The following is a 21131-nucleotide window of genomic DNA, read 5'->3' as shown; positions in this document are numbered from 1 at the left end:
ACACAAATTTTCAACTTTCAAAACATAAAATCTATTGAGCGTTAACACATTTATCAATTTTTGAAAGACCAAATCTATTCAAGATTCTAGAGAAATTTATTATTTTCCAGACCATGTTAGGTATATTTGAAATGTGCATAGACAATCAATCCATGAACGTCAATGCCTCCAATAATCTCTGATTGAACTGGTGCTTTTTTCAGGCTGGATCCAATTTCAAATCAAATTCACTTCTTTGTCAAATCCATTGCATCAACACAACCTATTAAATTTGGAAACCCTAGTTCCCATTCAGAAATTTGCTAAAAAAAGGCCACTAGCCATAGCTCAAAATCCAAGGTTTTAGGAAGGGTATTCCTATGAAATAGCTTTTAATATACGTTAGCAAAGAGGGAGGAAATGGTGAGGGTGAGAGCATCATTGCTCTGTTTGGTCTCACTAAAAGCATCGACATGTCATGTGTGTACCCTAAGGTCACCCCTATAATTGTTGCATCCATCAAATTGCCTAATGTTGTGAGCATTTTGTGAAGCTGCGGTAGAAATGTCCCTCAAGAGGGCAAATGAGTAGGGGCTTAGGCATTCAAAATCACAGAGTCATTTGTGGCAGCAATGGTTTCCGTGGTGTCAAAAGTACCCACCCCAACAACATATTACCCCAATGGTTAGTGTTAACCTCCGTTGCAATGTCATCCACAAAATAGAACTCTCAAGCGACGCACTACAATCTGTTAACACACTACAATCCCTGTTTTCTATCAACGACAATGATGATCTGCAGATTTTGGTGTTCTTTTCTGTAAAATGTTTTGTGTTTTTTGGCAAGGGCGGAAGCTATTTGCCTTCTAGGACTAAAGGAGTAGCAATAGTATATCTTTAGACAATATAGGCATCCTATGGTCCAAACTCTAGATGTATTGGATTGAACTCAAAGGTGAAAATGTTTGAGGTTTCATCTCAAGCGAGCGGCCTACTTGTGATCTTCAGTTGATGAGCAGTTTGTTGGTGTTTCAGATGAGTGCCATGGCGAGAATCGTCTGGGAGATCAATATAAATGGTGATTTTTCAACAAGTATTCTAGGGTTTAGCAAGCTTCCCAGCATGGTACGAGAACAGCTACATTTTCTAGGAAGATATTTGAATCTTTATGTGAAGTTCTGACATTTCATGACGATAAAGAATGTGCCATTACAACATCACCTAAAATGGCGATGATGTCCTTGGAAAATCATGGAAAAGATGAAGAAGAGGAGCTTTGCGATTTGAACGTGGTACATTTTGCAATGACGGTGGACGCCATTTATTTGAGAGACGTCGTGGTGGGAATTCTATCAATGATCTTAACCAAGGGAACATCACAAAATTACGCCTAGATCGAAACTGACAAAACTTTATCATATAAACTTTAGCGATAACAAAGCTAGAAAAATAGTGTGTGAGACACGAGGATCCCAATGGTAAGTCTTTTCCAGAAAAAATAGCCTATCGGCTAATGAACATCAAGATTTGCAAAGGACACTAACATGGACTCTCATGTCCAGTCATCTGATTCTCCTTTTAGTCAGAGGACATTATGTCTGTATATTTGAAGGGTGGTATACTCCTACAGAAAAAATGTTGTAACATACATCCTAGATCTACATCCCAATGATAATATAAGCCATACAGCTTCAAATGGTAAACAAGTTCCATGGTTTTGTGTCATTTTCTTCATCTATCATATACCATACAATATGCATATATAAAAACCTTCATATGACACATTGTATACAACAATGACTCCTTAAATTTCTCTACATGAAGCTGTAAATTCTCTCATGTGCAGGTAACTAATAACTCCAATTTAGTTTTCACATTATAATGGCATGTCAATGAATCCTAATGACATTTAAAGCAGATAGTCATATAGGATCAACACAGACATAAGACCCAAAAATAATCACATTTCTCAAATGTATGCAACACTCCCTCTTGAGCATTTTTCCTTTAAACATCTCCAAGCTTCTGAAACATCTCTCTTAAAGGCTTTGGTGAAAAATATCTTTCGCTTGGTCTTCAATCTTACAAATAGATAAACTACAAACAATGGCACCAATTCCCTAACACAGAGGAACTGCATACCATAGTATTTGTTTCTTACATTAACTTCTGGATTCTTAGCCAAAAAAATTATGTTTCTAGAATTAGTATACAACAGTGCCATTTTCTTTCTTTGTCGCCAAATAATATAATTTTACTTTGCACTCTGCTTCTATCAACGATGAAACAGTTGAATTCTTATCATTGGCAGAATAGATATTGACTATACTCTAATATCAGTTTAATCTCCAACACATCCTAATCAAGCTATATATGGGAATCCAAACAAAGTCAAATTTTTGCACCTACCTACACTTGAAACAAAAAGTAATTGTCACTTTATATATTTCATGATCCTTCAAGTGCCAAGTTACAACCGATGTAACATCTACTGCATCCTAATGGCAGCATAAAGTTAAACCATATGGATAAAGTAACGTATATTTTAATTTTAGAGAAGATGAAAACATAAGATATCTATGACGTGGCTACAAATACATACAAAAATGAAGGCTAATGTGTGATAGGTGTCCCTTGTAAGAGCTGAAACTTATCAGATTTGAAAAGAGACAAAACATGTTTCTGCTTGTCAAGAACTTTCCTGAAGCATCACTAAAATCTAAAAATATGGTAACAACAATCACCTAGTTTTATCCCAAAAAAATTCAAACTTGTATACAATCAGATACTATAGAGGAACATCCATAATGGATGCAATTATGGAAACTCAAAACTATGACCAAAATCTTCTCCAAAATGTATGCCAACTTGAAACAGCTTCACGACATCTTTATGCCTGTCAAAATGCATTCTTTGAGTTTTAAACTATACAAGACACTTAAACACTGAAACCAGCCTTAATTATTACTTACAAATTTCACAACTGATTTCCTAAATATGATCATTCTTGAACATCCAAGCATTGCTGCTATTTAAAATTAAGGCTTTTCATATAAATGAGTTAGCAACAATACCATGCTACCCAACTGGCTTGAATACTAGGTTTCAATCTCATCTCATCTCATCTTGCAGATTTGGTTCCAAATTCTGACTTAAAAAATAGCCACTTCTTTTAATTATACACCATTATTTCCTTCACAATGCAGCTTATAATTCTATATATTCAATGGAGGCCTTCTGCGTCATGCTGATTATTACCGAATTTTAAAACATTAAGATAAAATCAGACTCCTTACATTTTTCCTTGCAGACATAGAAAAAAATGCAATGTGCCTTATTGAAGCCAAAAACATCTAAATATTAAATCAATTTAATAGGCAAACCAATTGTTTTCTGATTTATCAAGCTTTGACTTTGCTGGAAATAGGCATTCAATTTCTATTTAATATTCAATAATTATAATTATCTTAAATAATTATGTTTGCATATAATAGAGAGTGAGTGAGTGTGTGTGTGTGTGTGTGTGTGAGAGAGAGAGAGAGAGAGAGAACAAACTCAAAATGATTGTATGATGACTCACCTTTTCAATGTAGATAACTTCTAAATATTCAACTAGAAATAAGATAACAAATTTTTTAAATGAGATATTATATTTATAGTTCTAAAATATCACACCAACTCCTTGATGGCAGCAGAAATTTGATAACTATAGCCTATTTTACTGAAATATTAGCTACTGGCTTAAAAAACATAATAATTTGCTATTATGATAAGACTTTTGAGACTGTTCGTGTAATGGCAGAAATTTGATAACTATAGCCTATTTTACTGAAATATTAGCTACTGGCTTAAAAAACATAATAATTTGCTATTATGATAGGACTTTTGAGACTGTTCCAAAATTTAGGTAATTTATGCAAGTGTAATGGTAAAGAAATCTGGCTACATGCCACCATAATTTAGGCATGTCCTTAACAGATTTGACCTATACCATACTGAATGAGTCATAAAAAATTTAATATGAGCACAATGTTTATCTACAACATACACACAGGTATGTAAAATCACTTTTTAATTCAGAAAAAATGTAAGTGCCCAACCTGTATGCTTCTCTAAGTGTATCTTGGTCTGTTTTAACAGAGAGCTTCTCTTCTCCACTCGTATGTTTTCCATAAAACCGAACTGAACAAAAAGCAGAAGAAAATTATGTGCTTTAGGCTGGATTTTTTATTTCAGCAACCTAATAAAAATGATACACAATCTTGATCACTCTTCCATAAGAAAACTATTGCAGAAAGTTAACCAAGTGGAAAGAGACTCGTTATCATGATGGAAAAGTAAAAATTTATTCAAAATACTCATTGGAGTATGTCAAAACAGACTATAAACTCATATCAAGTCATTCTTAACCAGAAGCTGTGTGTATCCATCTTATGAATCCTTTGATCATTGAATAACCTAGCAACACCTCATTTTCTGAACACTAAAACTAATATTGACATATTGTGAACTAGTCATATGTTTCAGTTGTGAATTCTAGGAAGCTCAGTCAATTTTGCTTTTAGAAACCAACTAGATGATATATATAATATGAGTGCAACTAGCAAAGCAAAAGTGACCTTCGCAAGACCTCAAAATAAGAATTAGGAGGAATATTGAACCAAGCATACATGCTACATAGCAAAGATACAACTAGAATTCACTTCATCAATACTAATGTTTAGGTTATGTAGAAATCAAGCTACTCGGATATAGAGTTCAAAAAAGAAACTATATTGATGACCCAAAATGACCAACGTAGTATACAAGTTCCATCAGCAAGAGCAGTAAAAAAGGAACTCAAAAGCCAAAAATGTAACTTAAGCTAAAAGAATAAAAGATTCTAACTGAATAGGATAAACCCAGATTGGATTAACTCTATACAACAGGATGTAATGCAAATAAACAATTCAACAGAATCAAATAGGAGGAGGATGAATGGAGATCATGGCTGGAGACCAAGACTTAAAGAGAAAAACTGTTATCAGTCATCAAAGAATCCAGAAAGCAAGGAGAACCATGGGTTGCCAATACAAAATCTAAGAGATACCTAGCAAACAAATAATCCTAAGTGGGAGTACGTTACTCCAAGAAACACTCTAACATGATGTGAATCTGCCTGCATAACCTAGATTGTGGCCAAACCTAGATGATAACATTTAACCTTCGTGTGACCAAACTTGTGGCAATAGTTGCATTGAATGTTCTTCTTCCAGGAGCCTTCTAAATCTAGAGCAAAGGATGTCTACTAAGAAGACTATTGATGGTACTTTGGATAATGCTCCAAAACTTTGCAAATGAGAATAATGTTCCAAAACAAACCGCAAAGGCCATGATTTTTGGGGTGAAAAATCAATCAAAAACCAACATGATTTTTGAGGTGAAAAATCAATAAAAACATTACAAAACTTCATTTTTTAGGAAAGACGGTAAAACCCAACATATAATTTTTTCCTAAAAAATTACAAACCCACAAAAGAATCCCACACAACTTTGCGAATTACAAAATCAGAAATTTTTAAGGGAAAATTTATAGAAACCTATAAGAAAAAATTTTAAGGGGAAAAAAATGAAAACCCATTAGAAATTTATTTTTTGAGAAAAAAAATATGAAAACCCATCAGAATTTCTAAGGGAGGCAAAACACGAGACTTTGCATGGTAAACTAGCACATGCAACCCTCAAAAAGTAGAGACCCAAAAAAATTGAAGGGTGGTCCAAAAGAGAGTTCAAAAAATCCAAAAAGAATATGTTGTTAGTTTCTGGATTGGCTGGCTCGAAAATTAAAGCACGAAAATTGAAGCACCCAAAAAAATCTGATGACAACCCAATTGAGCTCTTGAAAAACCCACCAAAAATCTACAATTGGAAAAAATTTCCGAACCCAAAAATTAGGGTTTTGAACAAAACGGCCCTGCTGCAAAAAACCACAAAAAATGGCAGAAATGTTTAGAAAAAACAAATGTATCTGGACAAAAATGGGTTGCAGAACCGAACCAGAAGTCGGTGGATTCAAATCTCTCAGAATGGAAACCCTAGTCGGATTACAGAGAGAGTTGGAAGCAAATATGCATGTAAGTAATTTCGAAAATAAAAGGCAGATAATTTCAACCAAGAAATTATAATTATTTTCAAAAAAAATTAAAGTATTAGCTCTAATACCATATTACAGAAGTAATTGAAAAATATTTGCTTGTTATTTACAAAGACCAAAAGGTCATTATATACAAAAGAATAAAACGATGTTTCCTTAGGAAACGATCATAAAGAATAGAAACATTCTATTCTAACAGAGAAAGCTAAATAAGTGAAAGCTAACTTAAAGCTAACTAGATATTTACAATAGATTACCATTAACTAATAATAGACAATTATCTATTATCGTAATAAATATTGCCATTATAATTGATATTTTTCAAATGCAGATCCCAAAATCTTATATTTGCATGTCTCTATGAGTAATCATTATTAATTAATATATATTAACAATATAGATCACAATGTAACATATGTATTATACATAATATATATGTATAATATATTAAATATATATAATATTATATATATCATTATATATTTATACATAATATAATATATATATTAATATTATTATATATATGTAGTATATATATCAACATTGTATCTTAAGATTAAATCAATCCGACTGTAGCTATAATCTTAACACTCCCTCTTAGCAAGGGAGGATTTGTTATGGAGCACAATATGCTCTCAAGCATATGGAGATATATCATCTCAAAGTGATATTCCTAAAATGACATATTTACGAATATCAACATAAATCCATCAACACACACATATATATTAACATATATTACATATGAAATTTGCTTCAATTCAAAACTACCTCTTTAACAAGGAGAGAATCAAAGCAATTATGATAAAAGATTTGAACACCACCTTAAGTGTGGCCTAAGATAGCTTTAAGTTATGGCGTCCGGCAAGATCCAGCCCAAAGAACCATAACAAATTGATTTTCATGATGTCCGGCAAAATCCAACCCGAAGAACCATGATGATTGATTATCAAGGTGTCTGGGAAAACCTGGCTCGAAAAACCATGATAAGTTGGTTATCAAGGTGTAAGGCAAAATCCGGCCTGAAGAACCAAGATAACACTTGCTCCAACACATTTTGGTGTTAGGAGATAGGTCAACTATTGATAAGACTGTCACCTTACAATAGTTACCTTCTATTTGTTATCATAACTTTCGACACTCCAAGACAGCAACTTAATGTAGTCTATTATGATAACAAGTCCAGCTATTGATAAGATCGTCACCTTTCAATAGCCCCCCTCTAAATATATACATCAATGAAAGATTGTCACCTTTCATGACATAATCACAACAGCATCATGTAATAACTCACATGATATCCACCATTAACCAAGCCAAAGGGTGGACCCCCCATAGCTGGTACTAGAGGGTGGAACAAGGGATTTCACCTCAAACTTCTCTCTCATAGAGGAGAGCACATTACAAGAATTTCACTTAGAACTTCTCCCCATAGAGAAGATATCATCCACAAAGGATTGCACCTCGAAATTCTCCCTTTGAACATCGACCCTAAGAAGTTAGGTCCTCTAGTTACTTCCTTAGAAGCTCTCTTCACCCAAAGATGCCAGTCAAACTCACTCAGAATCTGATATCAATCTTTTGATTTTCTAGTGATAAGTCAATACTTCCTCATAATGTATTTAAGAGTAGGCCCATCAAAATTATGCAATCACACAAGTATTTCTAGACTCCCTCTAAGTATCAATCTACTAAGTTCATGTGTTGCCTTCGAAGAAGTGTTATACTCCCTCTTAATGTAGAAGAATCTCATAATCTTAATGATTTAAGATGTTTGCTTCAAAAGCCTCATTTTATCCATCTTGATCATCAGGGTCTTGCTACTATCATTCTACACAAAATTTGGTAGCATGTGTAAAATACCAACTTTCTTTTCCTACAAGAGCATCCTCATACATAAAGGAAGAGATCAAGGCAAATAACTCTTCTAGTGTGTATACAATTACAAATACGAGAGAGACTACAATAAGTAGATGAATGTAAAAGAGAAGAATACTTATCTGCACATAAGAATTAAGAAGTTGCCTTCTTAGATTATTTGGGAATGACACATCTCCCCTCTAAAGATGGTAGGAATGAAACATTTGTTATTAAAGTGGGAATGAAACATTGGTTATTATCCCCCGCCCCCACAATGTAAAATTCTCACTCATTTCATTTTGAGGTGTTGATTCTAATCTAATTCCATTTTGAAGTATTGACTCTAATGATAACCAAAACATGGAGTTTTAGCAGTTACATTACTACATGAGCTTGCACTCTCCCTCTGCTACTCAAGTTCTAACTTATTCTTTCTTCATCCAATGATGCCTGTAGTGGATTAGGTGACTCTAATGATGGGCAAATCAATATGCTGCTAGTAAGAATGCAAAGAGATCTATTTTGACCTCCATTCAAAGATCAAGAGCATATTCTTTGGCAATTTCAATCAATTTTTGTTCCCCAAGATCCCTACACATCATTTTCTTCATAGTATTTATTTCTCAACTTGTCTTGTTTAAGACACACATTTTTATTTTTTATTTTTTTGTTTGTGAGGGTTGTAAGGATGTGGAATATCTTTTTCATCATTTCTATAATTAGATGTATCATCCCAATGGCAATTGGTTTTCATTTAATTTAGTGAATTGTTGAGCTTTGACTGAGGACTTGACTTAGAGAAAGTGTTTCTGCATGTCAGAGAATTAAATTACAACGTAGATATTGAATAAGAGTTTCTGCATAGAACTCCATGAATGCATAGAACTCCTGCTGTAATCCTTCTTTTCAGTTCCTTTAATAGCAGTGCTTAGAATATCACCAATGATTCCAGTTGTGTGTAGCGGTTAGTATGGTGGTTTTCTTGATGATACAAAGATCAATACGAGTTTATTGAGGTTATCCAACATATACATACAAGAATGTAATCTGTCAGCTCCTGTGATATGAAGAACACTCATATTTCTTTATTCCGAAAGATTTGTTGTTGTGCTAAAGCCCAGTATATAAATTCCCTCTGATATAAATACATGTATATGTCGCTTTATGATGCTATGAAAAATGAACAATGTCTTACATGCTGTCTATTTGGTGCTTCGTATGCCTCCACAGGACCACTATCATGGACAGTTCCCTCCAAAAGATATTGTTAACTATACCACTCAATAGTTGTGACTAGGTATCATTATTATTTCTTCATTGTTCCTCAAACATATCGGTTTACCTGTCACTGCTATCTTGATGATGATCACATTTTCATAGTATTCACACTCTTAGAATCATAATTTGTCTATTCTGGATAATATCTTTGACTCGTGTATCCCTCGGCTCTACATCTAGCTAATGTGTGTTTGAACAAATCCTTCGTTATGTAATATGCTCGTATCTCGCAAGGTCTATTGCATCGACATTCGATAGCATGTTGGCCACATTGACTTCTTCGGAGTTGGGTACTACATAGTATTTGATGTTGCATTGAACTTCAAGAATGAAATTTCTATCTACGTTTGACTGTCTATATATTTCCTTCCCATTCGTTCTGCGAAGAGCGTCTATGCTCGATGTCCTCCTTTGTTGATGACAATCTAATCATCTTTTATTATTTGATTATCGTTCTTTGTCGTATGTTTGTTCCTTTCTTATGTTGTTGCATCACTGTAGACCTTATGTGTTATTAAGATTTGTTCAGCCTTTGCTTGTATTTCTCCCAGAACTATACTATACCACACAATAGGCTTAGGCCAGATTTCTTCCTTAATGCTCAAATGTAACTTCACAAACATGATTCCTGTCCACAATAGGTAAGCATTTAACTACATTAAGATCTGCCTCATCAATCTCAGTAAGCTTGACAATGCAAAGCAATCAAAGAAAGACTTCCACATCAACTCTTTAATGGTACAGTTCTGTCATGACTTGTAACCATGCTGTGAGAAAGGAACTTTGAGAGGCTCCTAAACTTTTTGTCGCTTATGGCTTTCATAAACAGGATGATTTTGTAGAAAATAATTCCATATGATTATACCCATCTGCATTCTTTGTTCACAACTTCATGTGATGGTATCCATCCACACTCTTTTTGTTTCAGTCTTTAAGACAAATGCATATAGCCTCTGTGAATCATACGATTAGATTATCTTGATTTCCTTTATCATAGAACAACCCTGTGCTTCAACCATCTGATGCAACTTTAATTCTTCCAAATAAACAAATAATATACCTTTTATCCTCTTACTCCACACCTCATTTCCTATGACGTGTCAGATAAAATAGTTCCATTCCTTTCCAGATAATCCTGTTACTTATTTGTCAGCCCAACACGTAATAGAAAAACAATATATACACCTAATACACTTCTCTTCTTTTCAATTCTTTACATTATAAGACAATTCCTTATTCTGTCATTGCATTAGAGTTTCACACTTGTGTCATTATTTGATATATTGAATAACATGCAAACATATTCAGTACGAGAAGATATCTTCATGCTCCACTTATTTCAAAATATCCATGTGTCAAAACAATCAATACGTTTCAAGAGATATTAACCTGCTAGGGTGTAAGCCCGATAACAGAAAAGTATCTACCTGTCTGGGTGTGTGCCTGTTAAAGCAAGTTTCAAACTTGTTTCATTTTGTGTACATATCTGATGCGATGTATTGACAACAACATGATTACTTCAGCCAAAACATGCACAAATAATGACGGAATAAGGAATTCCTACAACGATGCCCTTTCCATTCCCGTCTAATTCGGGAGTAGTCTATGTTCCCTTAGTTTCTTCTTAATCTTTCTCCTGCCCTTTTCTATCTCCTTTTCTACATTTGCAGTTTGGCTCTGATACCATGTTAATGGTTTGGATCCCTGCAAATGTAATAATATTGTCGTTATAATTGATATTTTTCAAATGCAGATCCCAAACTCTTATAAATATGAGTAGGAGACACAAGAGACATGTCTTATGAAGAGACATGTCTTATGAAGAGACATGTCTCTATGATTAATCATTATTAGTTAATATATATTAACAATATAAATCACAATATAACATATGTATTATATATATATATTGTATCTTAAGATAAAATCAATCTGACCCTACAAAAAGGAAACCATGTCCCTTTGAGGGCCAGTTTCACAACACGTATTCAGATACCTCCAACTAGATAAACTAGTATAGATATCTAATTATAGATGAAGAAAAATAATGAACAATAGAAATGAAAAAGTACAGATGACAAGGACTTCTTGGCCCAAATCTAAGTGCCTCGACTAAGGAGGCCAGTGCAGCGCAAACATTTGTGCGGCATGTTCTAGTCTCATATAGACCAAAATAGAAGACACAAAATCTAGCAAAAAACGGAGTCCACAACTAAATAGCCTGTAACACCAAAAAACTAAAAAACATAAAAAAAGGTTTTAAATAACAAACAGAAATGAAAAGAATGGAGCATAAGCAAACCCTCTTGCATTTGAATTTTTCTAATAAACCTACACACACACGCAAGAGGAAAAATGTTTGGGGCTGTTTGTAGACTTGCCTTAGTCAAGTCGCTATTTTGGTGTTTCCACCTCCACAGCAACTAGATAGATAGATAGATCAAAAGATAAATGAACGATAAATGTTTGATAGATAGGGGATGTGATGAATCCTAGGATGCTCAAAGACACGACAAATAGAGAGATGTTATCAGATAGGCTTGACAAAGCCAAGAGAGAGAGAGCTATATAAATTACTATAACAAGTTAGAGATTGTTGCAGTGAATGAGAGAAAAAAAGAGAATGTAATATATCTTGAATGAGGTAAAAAGATCCATTTAAAAAGAGAGAAGAGGAAGGAAAAAGACATTTCATCCATTCTAGAAGATTCCAAGCCATTTCATCAACCAAGGTAGGTGATTAGTGTCAAAATGCTTAGAACCAACATTGTCATGTAATCATGCACAGCGCACAAATGTCCACTCAGAGTGCTAGTATTCATACAGATTGCACTAGAAAACGATTGGTGGCAAAGGCAACATGGACTTAATGTAAAAGTGATACTAAAAGATAGCTGCTAAAAGGTACCCTTGAGTATCCTTAGAGAGAAAAAGGCTAATGCAAGGGCTGAAATGAGCCTACTCAGATACTATGGGAATGGACACTGAAGTGGCTACAAAGGGTTCATCTGCCTGCTTGCAGAGGGCCCCTATCTCTCTCTATATCAGGAACTCTCTATAGTCAAGTTCTCTTCTATATGGATATAGAGTTGGATCTCTTGACAATAAATCCATCTAGGGAAGGAGGTCAAGGCCATGGATAATTATAAGCCCTCGCGAGAAACAAGGAAGGGAAGGTCAACACCATTTTGGTCAACTTCCTGCAGCCCAGTATTTTGTCTAGTCATTCCAGTATTGTTTTTCAATTGACCCATAGATAGGACACTGTCTGGGCCAAAAGGCTTAATTAGTTGTTTTTTCGTTCCATAGGTTGTTTTCTAATTGTAGGTAAAATTGCAAAGGGGTATGCAATTTTCAACTCTACAACTATGTACATGGCACTTGCTGGAGCAATTCGTGCTTTGTAACTACATGGAGGGGCAAATGAGGTTGTCCTTAGTATGCTAAAGGAAATTTTAATAGTAAATAGCATTCTAGAGTTAATGAAGTGTCAAAAATAGGAAGAAAAGAAAAAGTTCGGATTTGGTCATTGAGTTTACAAGAACAATGATCTGTGGGCTAAGCTGATGTGTAAGCTACCAACATCGAAGAATAGAAATCCCACTTGGAGATAGGAGGCAACAAAGGAAAGAGGACAATCAATGTCCTTTTGTCACTCACCAACAAAAGGGTTGCTTATAAGCTTTGGCAGAATTTTGTTTTCTGTTGTGTGATAATTAAAGATTTGAGTGGCATGACCAACAACAGTGACTATCCCTATTCATGTGTGTTATGTCCTTATGTATCCTTAAAGTGTAAAAAATTGTAATCAATAAAATACTAGTATAATGCATTGCATGGATCTTGAAAAAGTTAGTAGTAATCAAAAAAGGCAAGGTGAACAAAAGAGTTTGTTCTTGTTCATGTCCTGGTTAGTGAAAACCACGAAAGGTTTATGAGGTGTCTTTCCTTTAAATCAAGATCATGAGCCACAAGAATAGGGCTTACTGCAATTGAAAGTATTAAAGTTTGCAAAAAGAAAAGAATATAGACACCATCGCTATTGTAAGCAAGATGTATAGGGTAGCACCTAACAAAGGTCCTCTAATTGTCGGCTTCTTGGAAGTGTAATCGGGTAGTGATTACTTCACTAGAAGTGAAAGTGAGATAACTTTGAATATGTAAATGATCATGTAAACCAAGATCTAGATAGCAGAATGCTGACCTAAAAGTATGTGTAGGCATACAATTGTGTTTCTGATTCACATGATGGTCAGTCTCCCCATGCTCACACTACGGAGGCTGTTGGGAAACTATTGTTAGAGTTCACAAGCTTGTTAGTATTATAAATTTCTAACACCAATAGTTATTAGTATTAGAATATCTTGTAATAGGTTGGATAGAATTATAAGATACACGGAAAATTATTTGTTAGTTTGCTTACGAGATTGTTTATTTACTAAGTTACCATATTCGTTGGTCAACCATGGAATTCGCAAGTTGATTCGGTCGAAAATCGGATGCGGTGTGAATTCAGCCCAAAATCGTTTAATGTTGGAGTAATTCGTTGCCAACTCGCAATGTAGGACCCTAGGCGAATGTCAATCAAATTTGACCAACTTTTTAACTTCTCCAGCAAGTTGGAATTGAATTTGGTTTTGTTTGGGCGAATTTGGGCCATTCTGTGCATCGGTTTTGTCTTCATTACTATTTTTTGATATTGTTTTTCGTCTTTCCTGAAACACGACACATGACACTTGTATTCTAATTTCTGAACGATACACGACATTTGCTCTCAACAATACACGATTTTGCATTCAAGTCACTCATTCAATGCTGAAAATCACGACATTGAGGAAAAGTGAGGGCAGTGAAGAAAAATCTCTTCATGGATGCTCAATGCTTCCTAGGTTATTAGAGATCATTTTTACAGAAATAGACAAGTTTTGACACTTCCTAGAGCAGACACGTCTCAACGCTTCTTAAAAGGCATGCCAAAGTGATATAGAAAAAAACAATAGGTTGTTGGAGACATGAAAGGCATCATCAACACAATTGGGTGTTTTAGATAACCATCAAGTGTTAGAGATATCATTGCTTCATCTATTGAGGTCCCTTAATATGTTTATCGTGAATATATGAGAAGGGACTAGAAGACCAAAAGACGACAAGAGTTTAGATTAATTATTGGTGAAATCAAATTACGAATAGAAATAATAGCATTCAATTGTCAGTATTTAATATTCAATGTTTGTGATCCTCATATATGATGAAAATTCAGTTTACCAAATTTTAATTGTTGATGCGTATATCCAAAATGCACTTGCAATTGTATGCAAGCATCTGCTACATACTAAAGATATGTTAATAATTTTGTGGGCACTAAACAAAAATACTATTAATATAAAACTTTGTTCTTACTAACCTGACAATTTCATTTTCAATCATCTTTGATGCTCTTTTTGTGTGTGTGTGTGTATATTAAAAAAATCATATATTGACAAACCCAAAATGAACCCGAACCCAGCCAAAAACCAATTGGCCGAATGTCAAACCCGCATCCGAACCAAAATCTAAACTGGCAACTTAGTTTATTTACATGTATATTTGTTATAGTTTGGTCTTAGTTACTGATTCTCTCCTGGCAGGCCTAAAGGCAGATGCAGGTGCTTGTCGAGGCAGGATGCAGATGCTATTACACTCTGGATGCACCCAAGAAGCGCATCACAGGGTTGTGGATGCCCTGTAGATGTGTTCCAACACATCCACAATGCATTCGCAGCACTGTGATGTGCCTCCTGGGTGCATCCAAGATGCATCCTCAAGCATCCAGGACCCAAATCGCTAGAAAACGTCAAAACTGATGTTTTTTCAACTAAAAACATGAGCAGATTACCTTTTTTTGGCCTCTAAACCCTAAAACAGGCTTAATAGAGAGGCCATTCACTATTTTTTCATTTCAATTTGTTGTAAACATTGAATAATGAACTAAAATTTGATTTTGCCATTGCAATGATTTTCTGATTTGCATTAGAATCTTGAATGTGTTCCAACGCATCCACAACCCTGTGATGTGCCTCCTAGGTGCATGCAGGACTAATCAAACTGATGGTTTTCAACTTAATAAACAAAAAACATGTGCAAATTACCTTTTTTAGGTTTTTTTTTTTTGCTTCTAAACCCTAAAATGACCCTAATAGAGAGGCCATTCACTAACTTTTCATTTCAACTTGTTGTAAACATTGAATCATGAACTAAAATTTGATTTTGCCATTGTGATGATTTTCTGATTTGCATTAAAATTGTGAACATAGGCGTATATGATGGCTTATTAGTTATTCCAATTTGAATATTTGTGAGCTACCAATTGGCATTTAATATTTATCTTAATCAATGATGAAGTATTCATACAATCAAAAGATTTAATTTTGTAAATTTCTTGCACACACACACATATAAACCCATCCAAACATGTCCAAACCCCCAAAAAAATTGTACATCCCCACACAAGATTCTTGCACCTGAATCAGTAACTTAGAGTTTGGTTATTTGTTCATACAATCAAATGATTTAATTTTGTAAATTTCTTGTGCGCGCGCGCGCACACACACAAACACACATATATAAACCCATCCAAACATGTCCAAAACCCCCCAAAAAAATTGTGCATCTCTGCACAGGATTCTCACACCTGAAATGGTAACTTAGAGTTTGGTTATTTTGTTGTCCCATCATGTAAGGGAATCGTTATAATTTTCCTATAATATGGAAGAACCATTTTAAATTGGCATGTGTAATCTATAATTGAACAATGTGTGTGGAATATAGAAGCACTCCAACGCATAAAATTCTGCCTAAATTTCTGATACCAACCACATGTTATCAAAAATTTAATAGGTTTCCTTCCATTATGACTCCTAGATTTGGTCAGCAGCACGCCAATGCTTCATTTAACTCATAACACGCTATAACATACATGGTGAATCTTTTATTTTTATAATCCAATATAATTCATAAACCTGATGACCACTCTTCTCAAAAATTCAGCATTCCTACAAACATTCAAGTATTCATTAGAGGGTGTATGACATCTAAGCAGCTCAAGTGGAAGTTATTAGAACTATTAAAGAAAGTTACACAAACTCAAGCGTTCCTAACATAGGTGTTGCTCACTATTGTGACTTGGCCATGGGCATATACACATCTAATCTTCTGACTTCACTATTTTCCATCAAATAGCATTTACCTAAATTGTGAAGCCACTCTTTAAGCAATGTATATTTATTCTCAATAGTATTCCTAGTTTAAACAAATACACATTTGTATCTTATCCTCACTTCCTACTAAATCTAGACACATTGAAGCCAAGAAGTGTCTCAGGTTCATCTTCTTCTCTATTGAAGTTCTGAAACTGATTTCACCAGTTCTTCCTTTTGGCATAAACAATTGGCTCAAAATCCTTCTTTACAATCACAGCTACTAAAAATGGAACTTCCTTCAGAGCATCTAATTTGGCTAAAGCTACTGTTGCTTCATCCTCAATAGGACTGATCTTCAGATTCTATAACTACAAAACTCTGAGATAGTTGCTTGAAACTCTGCGCTGCTATAATATAGATGCTGACACTATTTTTTTCAAGCTGCAATATCAAGTTCATGAATGTATACATATGACATCAGATACAAACGTTCTTTCTAGCTAGGATAGTTTCAGCAGTATAATACCACAAACGCCATACAAGAAAACACACACAATATATAGAAAGCCATGCAACTTCAAGTAAGCAAGAGTCTACAATATACAATCCAGAGGTTGTTTATGGTCACTAAGCGCAGCATTGGGTTGGAACCTGAAACCCTTTGTTACCACCTCATCATTCTTCTTACAATCACAGTTACCTTACAAACTAAAAATCGATCTTCCTTCAGAACATCTAATTGTCCTCATCATGTAGAAATTGTATCCATGGCAACCAAAATTTGGCTAAAGCTATTGTAAACTGTTGTTTCATACTCAATAAGGCTGATCTTCAGATTATAAAACTTTTTATTGAGTTGATAATTTCTACTAGAAAACTTGAGACAGTTGCTTGAAACTCCAAACTGCTCTAAAATATATACTTCCACTAATTTTTTTCAAGCTACAATATCAAGTTCATGAATGTATACTTATTACATCAGATCCAAACATTCTTTATAGCTAGGATAATTTCAGCAGTATAATACCACAAACACCATACGAGTAAACACACAAACAATAGATAGAAAACCATGTGACTGCAAGTACACTGATATTTCATTGGATAGAAAGAGTCTAAGATATACAATCCAGAGATTATTTATGGTCTAAGTCACAAGGTTCGATTTTGAGTTCGAGTTCAAGTTGGAGAAAAACGACAATGGAGTTCGGATGAAATTCGACGAGGCAAAAAAAAATCGGAAAAAAATCGACATTAAATTCACCTTATATAATTTTCCAAAACAAATGTATACACTATTTATTATTGAATGTTTATGAGTTTCATTCAAAGAACTTAACCATATTTACTAATAAAATAATAAAAATATTAATAATCATAAATATATATATATATATTAGTAATCATAAATATATATACAAATCATTAATATTTTTCTAATAAAAATAAATAAAACATATATGATAAATATAAATGTCTTCCTAAAAAATATAAAAAATTAACATACATTATAATAAAGTTATAAAATGTTAAAAGTTAAAATAATATTTTTGCTATTACAAAAGACAGAGAAAAAATTTATAAACTTAAACCTAAAACCTAAAATGAAAATCATTCTAAACTTACCATGGAGATGGGCGTCGGGAGCTTGAAACCTAAACATAAAATGAAAATAATTAAAACAAAGCATGGATGGCTGTCGAGAGCTAGGCAAGATTGCAAGCAGGAACAGTAAGGTTGAGCAAAATGGTTTCAGTGTTCACCCTTTGGATGACGTAAACACCAATCAGATGCTTCAAAATCTCAAATATGATCGGATGCATGCATCTTCTATGTCGTGACAGTTTTGTTGCCCTAACCATCTTTTAGTTTCATGTGTTTTTCAGCAAACGAAGGCCATTATTCTGCAAAGCGCAGCAATAACATATCTTTTCCGCAAAACAACAACAAAATTGCTGCCATACGAATTTGAGCGAATTTTATTCATATTTTATAGGTTCACCGAATTTCAATTTGATGCCGAAAATTCGGCAAACCCTATGACTTAGTTTATGGTCACCAAGAGCAGCTCTGGATTGAACTTGAAACCCATTGTTACCACCTCATTATAATTATAGGTATAATCATAGAAACTAAACAAAATCTTGTCATGCCAACAAATTATAAGAACCCAGAAATTTAGTAATATTTCCCAAGGAGGGATTTCTTCTAGTGTTTCTCCAAGTTTCCAAGATGGGAGAATGTAGTTTTCCTTAGTCAAACCCCTGTCTGGAATCAACCCTAAAATGAAATGAAAGAATGAAAGCATGTTATCATAAAACAAAGGCTAGATCTGAAAAATAGAATGTCATGCCTTGGCAATGAAAATGCTTCTTTGAATGTGATCAAATATGTTGATGCAATAGCTTTAACTTAACGCAAAAACCCAAAGGGAAAGCATGAAAGACAAAACCTCGTGTGATGGATGTTGTAATTTGCTGCAATGCTTGATTGAGAAGAAGAAAGAAGATATAGATGTGAGTGTATCTCCTTCCTTGATAAAACACTCATTTGCTAGAACTTCAATGAGGGAAGAAGCTTGATCTGTAGAAACAAACACCTTGAATGCTTGAGAAATCTAAGTCTAGAATGCTTAAATGCTTGCCTTGATTGCTTAGTATGGATGCCAATACTTGATAATCTTGATCATGGTCGGTTACCAAAATGAGGAGAGAAGTGTGTTTATCTACCTCTCGCAACATCTCAGGGGCTAAAAGTAGAACACAAGCAAGTCGACTATAGATCCAAATATCCCACTAAGCCATTGAGATTGGACCCACAATTCTGATTTGGGTACAATCCTTGGGTAACAAAACACCCTAGGTGTTATGTTTCTAAGAGCACAGCACCCTAGGCATTATGTTCCGCGCAATCAAAGCTTACATCAAGACGACAAGTCCGAGAGAATCAAGGAATGCCAAATCACAAAGTACAACTAGCTCCAAGATCACGGACAAACACGAAGGCCACAAATGGTAACATAGGGGCTAGGTCATAAAATGCATTATGTGATTGGAAGAAAAATAGAGCACACTTACAAATAAAGGACTACCTTGATTTTAAGTAAGATGGAAATGATACAGGACTTGTATTTAGGTGTGCGTTAGGCGCCATATGAATTCCTACTATTGAGAACACGCTAAGGTGATGCTGAATAATCATGAAATTATACACACATCTTAGGTGCTTACAATTTACAAGGTAGGTACATGTCCCAAACTCAGCAATGACAATACTGAGGATTTTTTGTCTTTAGCTCACCAAAGAGCATGAAAAGATTTTTGTCCTTCCAAATTTCGGCCACCTTGAAAGGTATTTGTCCTCCTCAGCCAAGATTTGGATTTCCATCCAACCTTGATAAGAGCATGAAAGGGTTTTGTCCTTCCAATTCTCATATCTAGAGTTTTGAAAAATGATCCTTAAAACTTCTTGTAAGCAACATAGTCACAGAAACATTAGTTAAAATTTTGATAATGTTTGCAACCAAGATTATAATCAAGAAAAAGAATCAGAAATTGTGGTAATTAAATACTTGACAATTTTGTACACCATCTTATCCTTCCAAGCAGAAAACAAATTGGCTTGTCACTAATGTAATCTGAAAGACCCACTAGGTGCAGAAATACATTCTCAAGATATCCCTATACACAACACAAACATGGCAGTCACTTATAAAGTCAAGATATGATGAACATCTAGGTAAAGGTAGTTTTTCAGGATGCCACCAAACAAAGACACCAATTTGGTGTACAAGAGTGCCCTTCTCTAAACCCAGATGGGGGTTCTTTTTCAATTAACCATAAATATTGTAAAAACTTGTTCATATCAAGCTTAAAACCAAGTTGACCAAGCTTGTGATAGATCAGGCCTTGCCAGCTCAAAGTAATGACCACTTGCTGGCTTTAACAAATTCATTTGGAAAATATAAGATTTATGGATATCTGTAGCCCTCTTCACAACTTATTTGAGAGGACTGTTCAATATCCAGCATTTATATTGGATGCAATCAGTCGACAGAAAAAGAGCTACTTGTCTGTCAATTTTGAAGGCATCCTTCTTTAAGGTTAAAAAACAGTCAAAGTAAATATGTGCTTCGTATAAATTATAAACATAATAATTTTAAAATCTTGCAACATTGAAACAACATGGACCCCCTTATTGTATATTTATTTTTATGAATGAGGGGTACAAAAATTATCAAGAGCTCTTACAAATGAAATTCCGTAGAGATGTCTGTACAAAATATTTGGAAAAAAAAACAATAATACCCAAAATTCTGTACAAATTATTTGCAAAAAGAAATAAAGTGAGGACATACCTGTGCATAAATATTCAAAAAGAGATGCATACTTAAACAAAAATTTAAAATACACGTAGCATCCAAACTTGGTAAAAAAATGAATTAAACTGCCGAATATAGGAAAGCATGTTTCCTGTAAACAAAACAATACCATAATCTGACATAAACTTTTTATGGCGATCATAAGCATTGAGCCCTCTGATATATGCTCCATACTGTCTGTCACAGAATCATAGATGTTCATCATTAGATCAGTAATAGTCACGAATTCAAACACGTTAAGCAAACCAAATTACATTGCAATAAATGCAAAACTAATTAAATATGGTGCAAAATCAACGCACCAATGTCAAGGAATGCAATAA

The 21131-nt window shown here is 34.2% G+C and overlaps 1 protein-coding gene across 3 annotated transcripts in view; it reads right to left on the bottom strand.

Moving 5' to 3' along the window:
- The window catches only part of LOC149562621 (folate-sensitive fragile site protein), a 171672-nt gene that overhangs the window by 136337 nt on the left and 14204 nt on the right, over window positions 1-21131 (bottom strand). For all 3 annotated transcript variants that reach the window (XM_089826097.1, XM_089826096.1, XM_089826098.1), the window contains exons 2-3: window positions 20918-20985; window positions 4079-4160 (exon numbers count right to left, since the gene is read on the bottom strand). In XM_089826097.1, coding sequence (XP_089682223.1) covers window positions 4079-4160; window positions 20918-20985 — 150 coding nt within the window. The remainder of the gene's footprint in view (window positions 1-4078; window positions 4161-20917; window positions 20986-21131) is intronic.

The sequence above is a fragment of the Cupressus sempervirens genome, chromosome 4, assembly GCF_028749045.1.
Source record: "Cupressus sempervirens isolate cs-2001-9-10 chromosome 4, ASM2874904v1, whole genome shotgun sequence".
Taxonomy (NCBI): domain Eukaryota; kingdom Viridiplantae; phylum Streptophyta; class Pinopsida; order Cupressales; family Cupressaceae; genus Cupressus; species Cupressus sempervirens.
Note: the sequence above shows the minus strand (reverse complement) of the source record. Positions and strands in the feature narration are given on the sequence as shown.